Source organism: Rousettus aegyptiacus, unplaced genomic scaffold, assembly GCF_014176215.1.
Source record: "Rousettus aegyptiacus isolate mRouAeg1 unplaced genomic scaffold, mRouAeg1.p scaffold_m13_p_7, whole genome shotgun sequence".
In the NCBI taxonomy this organism is placed as follows: domain Eukaryota; kingdom Metazoa; phylum Chordata; class Mammalia; order Chiroptera; family Pteropodidae; genus Rousettus; species Rousettus aegyptiacus.
In genome coordinates, this window is record NW_023416310.1 from 25,215,392 (window position 1) to 25,228,730 (window position 13,339).

Sequence of the window (13,339 nt, forward strand, 5' to 3'; positions counted from 1 at the left end):
TCCAGAAATAAAATCCATAAATTTTATATGGTGCATGCTTCTGAGTAGCATGATGAAATCTCGCACAGTTTTACTGCTCTGTTGTGCCCAGGATGTAAATCATCCTTTTGTCCAGCAAATTCATGCTGTGTGTGTCACCTGCCCATTAATCACTGAGTAGCCATCTTGGTTATCAGGTCAGCTGTCTCAGTATCAGTGTTTGTATTCAAATAACCCTTAACTTACTTAATAATGCCACATTTATATAACTTTTATTACAGTATAGTATTATAATTGTTCTATTTCATTATTAGTATTGTCATTAATCTCTTACTGTGCCTAATTTATAAATTAAACTTTATCATAGGTACGTATGTAGGAAAAACAGTATATATATATAGGGTTTGGTATTATACAAGGCTTCAGGCGTTCACTGAGGGTCTTAGAACATATTCCCCATGTATAAAGTGTATTGCTGTACTGAAATTTATCCATTCTTCTTTCAATCTTTTGCCTTTCATTTGCCCCTACCCCCTTTTTTAAGTTTAGGTTTTTTCCTTTTTGATACAATTCATATATTATGCACTTCATCCTTTTAAAAAGTTGAACGATTAGTAGTTTTTAGTATATTCACAGATTTGTACAACCATAACAATTATTTAATTCCAAGATATTTTCATCATTCCAGAAAGAAACCCATATCCATTGGCAGTTGCTCCCCCCATTTCTTCCTCTACCCATTCTCTAGCAACAACTGATGTATTTCCTATCTCTGTGGATTTGCCTATTCTGGACTTTCCATATAAATGGAATCATATAATATGTGGTCCTTTGTGATTTTCACTTCCATAATATTTCATTTAGTACGTTTCAAGATTCATCCATGTTCTGGCATGAGTCAGTACTTTATTCCTTTTAATTGACTGAATGATATCCCATTGTATAGGTATACTACATTTGTTTATCCATTTTTTGGTTGATACGACATTTGAGTTGTTTCTACTTTTTGGCTATTATAAATAATGCTGCTATGAACATTCATATATAAGTTTTTGTGTTGACATGTTTTCATTTCTCTTGGGTGTATGCCTAGGAATGGAATTGCTTGGTCATATGGTAACTCTGTTTAGCAGTATAAAGAACTGCTAAACTTTTATGATAAGGCTGCACCATCTTACATTCTCACCAATAATGTATAGAGATTCCAGTTTCTCCACATTTTGCCAACATTTGTTATCTTTTTTTATTATAGTCATTCTAATTGGTGTGAAATATCTCATTGTAGTTTTGATTTGTATTTCCTAATGACTAATGATGTTGAATGTCCTTTTACGTATTTATTGGCCATTTGCTTATCTTGAAGAAATGTCTCTTCACATCCTTTGCATGCCATTTAATTGGGTTGTCATTCTTCAGTTATGAGTTCTCTATTCTGGATACTAGACTCTTATCAGATACATGATGTATAAATATTTTCTCCCATTTAGTGGGTTGTCTGCTTTCTTGATAAGTGTTCTTTTAAGTACAAAATTTTTAATATTCCAGTTTATCTATTTTTTCTTGGGTTGTTTATACCTTAGGGCAGGAGTCCCCAACCCCTGGGCTGCAGAGCAGTACTGGTCCAAACCCTGTTAGGAACCGGGCCACAATGCAGGAGGTGAGCAGCAGGCGAGCGAGTGAAGCTTCATCTGTATTTGCAGCTACTCCCCAGTGCTAGCTAGCATCACTGCCTCAGCCCCACCTCAGATCATCAGGCAGGTATTCGCTTCTCATAGAACCACCGATCCCTGCTGCTAAAAATGTTGGGGCCTGCTGCTTTAATGTACCACAGTGAAGAAACCATTGTCTCGTCTAAGGTTATGAAAATGTACACCTGTGTTTTATTTATTGTAAGAGTTTTATAATTTTAGCTCTTATATTTAGGCCTTTGATGCATTTTGAATTTTTATATATAGTGTTAGGATCCAGCTTCATTCTTTCCATGTGAATACTCAGTTGTCAGCATCATTCGTAAAATCTATTCACTCCGTCAGTGAATTTGTCTTGGTACCCTTGTCTGACATCAGTTAACCATAAGTATATGGACTTATTTCTGGACTCTCAGTTATAGTCCACTGTTCTATATGTCTATCCATATAGTTTTGCTTACTCTAGTTTTCAAGTAAGCTTTAAATTTAAGAGGAAGTGAGTCTTTTTGTTCTTTTCAAAAATTTTTTGGCTATTCTGGGTCACTTGTATGTCCATAGGAACTTTAGGATTAGTATGTCAATTTTTGCAACAAAGGCAGTTAGAATTTTGATAGGGATTGCATTGAATCTATAAATCAATTTAGTAAGTCTTCCAATCTGTGAACATAGTTTTCCATTTATTTGGGTCTTCTTTAATTTCTTTCAATGACGTTTTGTAGGTTTTAGTGTACAAGTTTTGTCTTTTGTTAAATATATTCTTAATATTTTTTCCTTTTGATACTGTCGTAAATGAAATTTTCCTAATTTCAGTTTTGGATTGTTCACTGCTAGTAATAGAAATATAATTGATCTTTGTTTATTAATCATTTGCCTCTAGACTGCCAAATTGCTTCTCTTTATTCAGATAGTTTCCTGAAATCTCAATTATAATAAAAATCCTAATTTTATTCAACTTGCTTATTCCTTTTTTGAGGATTTCTTTTTTTTTTTCTTACCAGGCAGGCTTGAGTTGCATCAATACTAACTATCTTCTGTCCAATAATATGCCTTTAAACATTTGGGTACTTGTTAAATGCATCTATAGACAAATTGTTAACCATCTGCTTTTCTGTACCGCCTGTACCAGCTAATTAATATCATTGTGGGCTGATATTTTGTTAAAAAGACATAAGGAAGCTTGAGAATAACCTCTGGAGAACTCCCCTCCTGCCCGCTCCCTGCTCCATCCCTCCCAACTAATGTGTAGGAATTATAATTCTGATCTGTTCCAAAACACCCAGTTTCAAGGAAAGTACCTAGAATTAGTAATGGCTCTTCTTTCCCTACATCTTGTCCCTTGTCGTTCAGGTGCCTACTTTGATCATTCTCCTGCTGTGGTCTTGAATACATGTCATATACCCAATCTCTAAAGCCTTGTCTGAGTTCCTAATGTAGTCCGTTGATCTTCCATATCTCATAGCTGCGTGCTCTGGTGCTCTGGACTCCTCAGTTTGCTTTCTTCTCTGATCCTTACCTCTTAGACTTTATTTTTACTAGAGTTATCCCGTCTCCTCTCAGCCTGCGTGTGTAACTAGCCTTTCTGAGCTTTTTGGCCATGGCTTCTTTTTCATCCTGCTGACTACAACTTTGCAATTTGTGGAGCCTTGCTGAGTCACACATTACTTGGCCCGTACCGCTAAAACAGTGATAAGTACAGTGATATCTGTATTGCTCCTTAAAACTTCATACAATCCCTTTCTACAGCTTCCTTCTGCAGTCTTTCTCCCCTCCATGCCCCAAGTGCCTTATTGCTAATAAACTATGTATACTGAAATTTTTCTAACTGTAAAGAAACTTCAGTAAACAATTTGATGTCAGTCTCTTCTGTCATTGTGTACAGTATGGGACTTTTACTTAATAACTTTTAGAAGGTAAAAAATTTCATGTTCCATCAAGCTTGGTAAAATAGTTTTAGAAAATTATAACATTACCATTTACATAATTTTTGATGATGATAGTTATATTTGGTCTTTTAAATTTTTCATTGTCCAAATGCAGATTTATGCCATTGCGGTGGTTTAATGTTTTTAGGATATTAATGGCATGGGAGTCATTCTTGTCCAGAAGCCACAGTAAATTTATAGAAATATGTAAATGAAATTTAATTAGTAAGTTTTTAAAAATGGGTTTCAGATGCTGTTGTGATTTCTGTCTTTGGTTAGGTTAGACGTCAGAGTGTAGTCCTTTTCACCCTGTACCAAGAGGTTGTATAAGAAAATAAGAGTTGCTGCTGTTATTATTTGTAGACCTCTTTGCTGTTTTCTCTCTATATGCTTATGTATCAGGGTACACATTAGAATTCAGTTAGCTATGGTTTACAGCAGCGGTCACCAACCTTTTTGGCACCAGGGACCAGTGCTCCTGTGAGAATCTAATAACTGATGATGCTGAGGTGGAGCTGAGATGGTGATGCTAGTGCTGGGGAGCAACTGCAAGTACAGATGAAGCTTTGCTCTCCCATCTGCTGCTCATCTCCTGCTGTGTGGGCCTGATCCCAATAGGCCATAGGACTGGCGCCGGTTTATGGCCCAAAGGTTGAAGACTCCTGTTTTATAGAACAGCAATTTATCAAATCCTGATTAGGTAAAGAGTAAAATTTTGTATGTGAATATTTGCCGGAGCTAATAGCGCCAGTGCAACAATAACTTCATTGATCTCCATTGGTGAAATGTTATTAGACTTGAAAGTAAGTGGTTCTTTTAGCGCTATGTTTCTCTTTGAGTAGTTCATTAAAAAGAACATTGAAAGATTTTTTTTTTGAACATTCAAAGATTTTTAAATCACTTTGTTATTTTTTTGAGCTAGGTAAGTCTTTTTCTAGGTTCATTTTCCATTCAGAGTTTTCAAAATTTGAAAGTGGAAAATATCTGACACTTAGTCCATTCGTGAACCTCATGCAATTCAAAAGAACTGCTACAACTAGGGGACTTTATGTGTTAAAATCTCTTTTGTGGCCCTGGGTTCATAAGTAAGGACTTATAAGAATTGCAAGGAACTGAAATAGGTGGTGGTAGTGGTGGTTAGTGTGCGCGTGTTGCTAATAAGCGTCCTCAAATTAAGATTTCAAAAAAAAATAAAATGTTAAAAATTATGTATATATAGTATGAAAAAAATAAACTGGCATTAAAAAAAAACAACAAGATTTCCGAGGCCTGAACTTGGGCTCTACTTCCTGTTTGAGGAGCCATCCCCCCCAGCCCCTCTGCCCCCCGCACACCGTGTAGCTGTTTCACCCTTGCGTCTCCGTGCTCCCACCTGTTCCCATACCCACACAGCCTGCTTCAGGTGAGGCTGCAGAGGATCTGCGAGCCCTGAGAAGCGCAAAAATTTTCTATCTAAAGTTATGTGCATTTGAAGCTGTAAATGGAATTTGGTCATTTTTGTCTTTAAAGAGTATTAAATACAGTGTTTTGCTTTTTTTTTTTTTTTTTTTTTTTTTTTTTACATTTCCTGTTTCTTTCCACCCCTTCCTTCTAACCCTGCTACCTGAAGGCAATAGCTGTTTTGCTCACTGCTTGTCTTCAACACCTCGAATACTGCCTGTTTAGACACCTAATAAATCTTGATTGAGTGAATGAAAGTTTGTCCTTACTCTTATTTTCAGGCTTGATAAATAGTTTACTGTGCAATTAGGTTGAACACCATTTTTTCTCTTGGATGGCATTGCTCTACCATCACAGCATAGTGTTGCTATTCACTTGCGATCCCACCCTAGTCTAAATCCTTCGCATGTGATCTTTGTTTCCTTCCCGTAAGCTTTTGTGATCTTCTCATGTTAGCACTTAATTATGCTCGGAATTCAATCTGGATACTCATCTCGCTCAGTAAGAGGAAATTTTCTTGAATCATTTCTTTGACAGGTCTTTTTTCACCCCCAAAAAGAAGTAATCTGTTTTCTCTGTCATTTCTTTTTGGATGTTGTACTTTTAGCCTTTTCTTTCCTTTTGTTTTTTTTTTAGCTTTCACCCCATTCCTCTTTCTTACAGTACTTGGTATCTTTGGGCTAAGTCAGTCACGTTCTGTGCCTGTCTTCTCCATTTCGTCCTTCTGTATGCATACAGATTGTCACTTCCTTATCTCAACTAAGTGTGTACTTTTTTTAACATCTAAAACTTTTTCTTTTAGAGGTCGAAAATCTTTCTTCCATTGTTGCTTCATTTTTTATTGTCATTGAAGTGTTAATACATTTTAATTGCCACTTTGGTGTGGTTTTATGGGGGAAGAGAAGATATATGCATGTTTCATCTGCCATTTTTAAATTGATCTTCCTCCTCTTTCTTTAAGCCCTGGTAACTTAATTTTATGGTTGTAATTTAAATGAGAAGCTAAATATATAAATTAAAATGAATTAGAATGAAGGAAATGTTGAATGAAGTATTGATTTGCTCTGTCTTAATATCCAGATAGATAATGTGTTTTTAATAATGAACTCTTTGAATTTTATTTGTGTAGAAGAAATTGAGGAAGAATCTGAAACTACTGTTGAGGCCGACTTGACTGATAAACAGAAACATCAGTTGAAACATAGGGAACTCTTTTTGTCACGTCAATATGAATCTCTGCCTGCAACACATATCAGGTAAGTACTTTCTAGAAGTTGATTTGAAGTACTCAGTAATATTGAACAATTAAAAAAACCCAAAACAACCTTCTTTGAAGCATTTTCCAAACTCTTGTCATTATCTTGCCTAAATTAATTTACTAAACTGCTTCATAATGCAGTCTTATCTTGGAATTTCATGATGTATATTAACATATTAAAGCCTCGAAAATGTTCTGCAGTAATCATTTTAACTTTATTTTAATTCAGACTTTCCTAGTTTATTTGGGTATCTATAGCATCCCACAGAACAGGGTCCAGCAGACACCAATTTGGGGAATGCTGGTTTTCCCTGATTCCTAGAACATTAGAGTCATTAGAATTCAAGAACTAGGACCCAAGATCTGGTTCCCAGGAAGGTGACTCTTGACTTTCTAGAATGTATGACCTTTTCTTTTGAGGACTTCTGTGATGAAAACTTTATATTCGATGAAAACTTTATATTCTTTATTACGCCCTTACTTGCATCTGCTCTGTGCAATGTAAAAGTGAAAAAAATTCAGTGCCTGTTTTGTAGTTTGAGGAGTTGTAGAGGAATGATGGTTGTCTTTCATGATCTGCTGGTAGTGGTAAAATTTAAGCATAAACAGTTGAACGGTTTTCTGTGCCGTCTGTAATAGGTGCTTCTTGGAGGTGTAGCAAAATGTTTGAGCTCAAAAGACAGGCAGTTACTGACCTCAGAGTCAGGAAAACTTCAGAATGAGTTGGCATTTACTTAGCCTTTGCGAGACTGTGGGGCATATTTCAGTTAGAGGGAATAGGTGAGCATCGGTATATGCAGGGAGCAGCAACGTGTGGCCACAGCGATGGATATGAGAGAGTGCAATGCTTTTGTCTCCTCAGGTTAAAGAAATTCTTTCAGTTCTTGTTCACAGTCTTTATTTCTTTTATTCAGCTCTCCACTAGTCATAATTATCTTTAAAACTGTTAATATATGGAAATAAAATGTATTAACTGTTTTATTTCAATAATTGCCCCTCTTCTTTAGCCTCCAATGTTAGTATTGAAATCGAAGTCTGCCATTTTGGGATCAGACAGGTTTGGAGACTTCCTAAAGCTCTGATTTGGTCCTCGTATGTCCCCCAGGTCCCCCACCTCTACTCTAACTCCAGGCACCTTTGTAAAAAGTAGACATAGGGATTTTCTAAGGCAGGAAATGTATGAGGTAACTATAGTTCCTTTTTCTCCAGATATTTTCAAAACTATCTCGATTCTCCTCAATGGTTTATATCATATCATTGCTTTATTTTGTTCTTTTTTTTTTTTTTAAGGGGATTCTGTGTTTAGATTGGCTAGAAATTAGTATATTCTGTATGAATTAGATCCTTTGCTGGAAAAGATAATCAGGCCAGGTAATTTGGGAATGGTCATATTATCTACTAATAGGGGTATTTTAGGAATTAGGGAAGAAAATTTTTGCTCAAAGAGATGGAACATGAAAACATTTTATAATTTTCTTAAAGATATACATAACTAATAAATGCTAAAGAACCATATACATTTATTATTTAATTGGAAGAAGCTAGAATATACTAGAGATTCATTTTAAGCTCAAGAAGTTACGTGGCCAGTTCTAAGAATCTTGCCAGAACGAGAATCTGACAAATGGTTTTTAAAATGTATCAAAAAAAAAAAAAATGAAAGTATATTTTTAATTTACCCTCTTGATAGCTTGGAATCTGTTTACAAGTAATGTTGGTTTTCTTAACAGATTGCTTGGAATGGAAAACTGGAGATATGTTGTTCATCTTCCGTAATGACTTAGAGAATATACTGAAATATAATTATCAAGGCACCCATGTGTTGAACACAGAAATTACATAGTATGCATGATCAGTCACTGTTGAACACATTTCTTGAGTATATTCTAGATTAAGTAGCTTACTGAGTGCTTGATGCAAGTATAAGACAAAGTTCCTAGCTTATAAACTCAAGGAGTTTACCATGTGGCAATTCTTTTGAATTATGATGAAGAGCCACCATAGACATTTGGGGCTTTTTCCCCCTCAAGTTGAGAGGGAGTAGCATGGAGCCACATTTTTCTGATCTGTGGCTCTCATTTTTAAATAGCTGAATGGAGTTAGGGGCAGCCTCTGGCCAAAGCATGGAGCCATGTCACCAGCTTTCATGCTGATGTAGAACAAGTGCACGTTGGAGTGATTTTGACAGTTTGCTAATGTTGAAATCATGCCCTATCTATTTTTGCTATAACAGGAGAAAATTACTGAAGCCCCATTGTTCTTTGGCAGCAAAGAGGGGTAATTTGGTGAATACTGGCTTTTTATTCTCAGGGACATTATCAAGTGCCCAGAATTTTCTTGTGGTATATGGAACATAGGAGGCATTCCTTGAGGTCTTTTGTAGTTTGTGAGCTAGAATACTTACTGGATGCTATGAGTTTTTCAAAGTGGCAGGGAGGCAACTTTTAGTTTCTTCTGATTCTGCCGGAAGAGAGTGAACAGGCCTGGGACTGTTCTGGGTAGAGTTAGTGGTTCACCCTCTTGTTTGTGAGGTAGATAGGACTTTAGCAATGAGAATGCCTTTGGAACATTTTTTTGGAGGGGAAAAAGGAAAGCCACAGTGCCTTAGGTCATTAGTAATAGATTATATATATACTGCATACACTATAAAGCACTGTGAAATTTATTGTTATGCCAGCTGCTATACTTGTTATTTGTGTATGTAGTACTGTATTCATCTTATATATAGCCCATGTTTATTGAACTCAGATCTTAAAAATTCTAACATTTATTGAGCCTTTAGGATAGGTGCTAGTCCAGTTGCTTTACATGTATCTTATTCTCACAGTGACTTTATGAAGTAGGTCTTGTTATAAACCTGCATTTTACAGATGAGGAGACTGAAGAACAAAAAGGTTAAGTATCTTGTCAGACTCACAGCTTTTAAATGGCAGATTCAGAAATTGAACCCAGACTGCCTGGCTGCAGACATATAGTTTTATGGTGTATACATCACTGTAAGTGTTAAAAGCGTCAAGAGACAGAAAGCTGTTAAGTTAGCTTGTCGAATAGGGAGGCTCTTTGATTTTCTATTTTATCATGTAATTTTTCTCTTTAGATGCTCAAGTCAAATGGGCAGAACTAAATTAAACACTGAGTTAAGTGTATAAACTGTACTATTATAGTAAAAGATGATGTTATAATGCTAGATGTATAGTAGCAACTGTGAGGTTCCTACTTAATTGGGTGCCTAAGCTTATGAATGTGTCTTATATATGTTCCATTGTCAGTTTTTCCACATCTTGCATGCACAAAGCCTGGCTTTTTAAAAGCTGCTAATTACTGCATTGTTTGTGTAATGATTAATTCCTCTTCCCAGCCCTGGTGCAGCTACTTAGTCATATTTAAAAAGCGCCATTCCTTTCCTGCTGGCCAACCTTGGGATCTAGATCACAGCCTTTGAAGTTATGCTTCATTGTGTCTTAAAAGCATTTACTTAGGTACTTGCTGATTATTGGCCTCAATTTGTCTTAACAGTGAGGGCTTTTGGAATGATGATTTGCTCTAGGAGCTGTCTTGTTATGTATGAGTAGTGGTAGAGAAACTGTTAGAACCTTGCTGGTAGACATCGCCTTTTCCAGAGCATCAGCGATGAAGATCCTGTCTAGCTCATTGCTTAACCTTGAATATGCTTTTTAAAAAGGCCAGAGGAGCCATTCTGGAACCTATAGATATTAGTGCACATAATGTTCAAGCAGTCTCTTCGTGGCAGGGTGCTTTAGAGAAAGCCTACATTCTTTTCCTTTTATACAGTTTTAGGTTAGGATTCCAGAATACAAACATCATCCTAATTACCATTATTGCTCTGTAGAGGACTAGTTATAACCACAATTTGTAGTGAACATGTCTTGGTTTAAGTTATGCCATGTTGCTTCTAACAGTCTCCTCATCTCCAAAATGAGGAGCTTTTCTAATTTAGTTGAAAAGTATCTTGAGCAGCTGGTATAAATCTTAGGGCTTATGTATACTTTGTTTAGATTGTTCTAGTTAGATTTTGTCTTAGAGTTCAAGATTCTTAAAGGTTGGTATCTTTCTTTCCCTTTTACCTATGCACTGTGGAACATAGTAAACAATAGCCAGTCAGAATTTGAAGCTTGCAGTTTTCACTTAATTTAATTTTTGCTCTTTAAAGAAAAACATGTCATCAACAGGTAATAGAATAATGTCTTTCCAATTACTACTGATCTTAAATGAAATTTTAGATTGTGTGCCTTTCTCTTTTATGAGAATTAAAGATTGGATATATGGAATCACAAGTTGCTCAGGACTCTGAAGGAGAGTGACTTACTCTTGATAAAGCTTTTATGTGGAGGGCTAGGCACAGGATAGGAAGCCCTTTTTAATTTTTTTTTCCCCATATACATTTTCACCAAACAAAATGAATTTATAAGTGTATATAGCAACCATGAGAAAGTGAGAAATAGAAAAGTTTCTAGCCAACCATAGTCATTCAGGGGATGGAATACCATATTTCTTAATACCCAGTATTGGTGAAGGTAGGGAATAGGTAACTCTTCTGTATTCAAGTGTTAGTATAATCAGAAAAATTCGATGGTAATGTGCGCATATCCTCTGACCCAGCAAGTCTGCTTTTTGAATTTTATCTAACAGAAATTCTCACGCAACTTTGTAGAAATATATTTACTGATGTTTATTGCAGAATTATTTATTTTTTAGTTAATGATTTTTGTGAATAAGGTGATTTTCATTAATAAGCATTTTTTTTGCATCACATATATAGCTAGGAACGTGGCATTTAATAGATTTCAGAATTGTTTTAATATTAGAGTGCAAGCAACTTCTGTTTTTATGCTTTTTTGTATTTCTATTTTTTCTGAAATGAAAACGGTTCAGATATATAATGGGAAAAGGTGATATTTTAAAATTTGGACAGTAAGAGAGAGAAAATGCCATTTTGTGTTCGTTTTATCCCTGTCCTTGCCTGACAACGTGACTGACTGGTCCTGACGAAGACAGAACAAATGAAAATTTACTGGAAACTCCTCATTATATTATACTCCTTTCCCCATTAGTAGTGAATTGGTAGTGTGGACTACTATTACTATTTGATAACAGACCTGTTTCTAATTTAGGGGTACATTTTTCAAATATTTTTATTGCAAAATGGTAAATTTCTTTCAAGAATTATTGTCAGTTTCTGTTTCCATCACAGTATGTTATGAATTTGCCATTTTGCTGTTCTCTCATCATTACTGCATAATAAAATTTTAAAATAAACTCATTATTTATTTTCTGACAATGAAAGAACTATAATTTATTGTTGAAATGTGGAAAATACAGAAAAAGACTTTCAGTCTGGCATGCACGTGTGCACGCACACACACGCACGCATGCCCTTGTAATTCCTCCACCCAGCAGCACTAATATTTTGGTGTATGATGCATTTTCTTTTCTAATCTTATGTGTATTTGTTGGATTTTGGCTGCACGTTGCTGGAATTTACTTGGAATGGCAGAGGAGCTGCATTACTTGTCTGTAGCTTCCTCTGTTGTTAAGTAGTGCTCATTCTGCGTCACTATTGTTGTCTTTGCTCTTTCTAGGTTGGTTAGTTTGTTTTTAAATATATGAGAAACATGGTTGGGAAATGAATGATGGAGCAGCAGAAGGGGAGGACAGTTAAATTAAGGAAGAGCGCATGCAAAAACTAATCTATGTGTCAAAGATTTCTTAAGATTGTGAAGATGTTCTATGGTTTCTTAAAGTTTTACTGTTTCACCTTTTGTATTTAAGTTTGTTGTATGTATATGGTATGAAGAGAGGGGTCAGTTAGGAAACTAGGTTTAAATATTATATCATCAAAAAACATCAAACATCTAGGAATAAATCTAAAGAAAGATTTGTAAAAAAGGGGAAAGGGGAAGATGTGCAGAAACTCTACATAGAAACTACGAAGTATTGCTGAAGGAATTAAAGATGAGTAAATGCAGGGTAAATAAATAAGTAAATGCAGGGGCAGTATGTTAGTTTTTCCCAAATAGATCCAAAGATTCAATACAGTTCCAAAGAAAAGCTCAGCGTGTGTGTGTGTGTGTGTGTGTGTGTATGTGTGTGTGTGTGTGTGTGTGTGTGTGTGTGTAAATTGAGAAACTGCAAAATTTATGGGAATAGAGAGGAGCAAGAACAGTGAAAACAAGGCATTTTCAAAGCATCATTTGGGGACTCCTGGGAGTCCCCCTAGACCATTTTAGGGCTTTGTGAGATCAAAACTATTTTCATAACATTAAGGTATTATTTGCCTTTTCCCTATGTTGATTTTGCAAAAGCAAAAGGCATATGCAAAAGCAATGGTGGATAAACTGCTGACACCTTAGTACCAATCAAGGCAGTGGCACCAGACTGTGCTATAGTTTTCACTGTATTCTTCACTTCTATTCATTTGCAATGAAATAACAAAAACGAGTTTTACTGAAGAATGTTCTTGATAAAACACTGAAATTTATTAATTTTATTAAATCTTGATCTTTTGTCTTTTTAAAAATTTTATTTAATTTTTAATTATTTCTTACATATCTTTTTAAAAAATTAGGGGAAAATTTACACATCAAAAATTCACATAATACCTTTTTCTTTTTTAAAAAAAATTATTTATTATGGTACAGGGTACAATTCAGTGACATTCAGTACACTGACAATTTTGTGCAACCATCACCTCTACCTTGTTTCAAGAGATTATACATCTTTTCGATGTTCTGTGTGATGAAATGGGAAGTATGCTTAAATTACTTCTGCTGTATATGAAAGTGAGATGGTCATTTTGGGGAAAAAACACCCAAACTCATGGTATTGCTTGAAATGTACGCTGAACTACCTGCATTCTTCCTGGAACATCATTTTTACTTGAAATAAGCACTGAAAGACACTTCTTATTTAGACATGGGTATTTTGTGGATGTTTTTTAAAAAAAGTAAACTTGTTACTCAGGTGAAAATCTAGTCTGTTAAGCCAGACATTGAAGAGATTTGCAAAAATGTAAAACAATTTCACCGTTCACA

The 13,339-nt window shown here is 35.4% G+C and overlaps 1 protein-coding gene across 7 annotated transcripts in view; it reads left to right on the top strand.

The window, feature by feature from the left end:
* The window catches only part of MTA3 (metastasis associated 1 family member 3), a 134,844-nt gene that overhangs the window by 32,768 nt on the left and 88,737 nt on the right, over window positions 1–13,339 (top strand). For all 7 annotated transcript variants that reach the window (XR_001596572.2, XM_016142241.2, XM_016142239.2 and 4 more), the window contains exon 4: window positions 6,159–6,285. Coding sequence is in view for 6 of the 7 variants with exons in the window: in XM_016142241.2 (XP_015997727.1) it covers window positions 6,159–6,285 (127 nt within the window). In the remaining variant the exon portion in view is untranslated. The remainder of the gene's footprint in view (window positions 1–6,158; window positions 6,286–13,339) is intronic.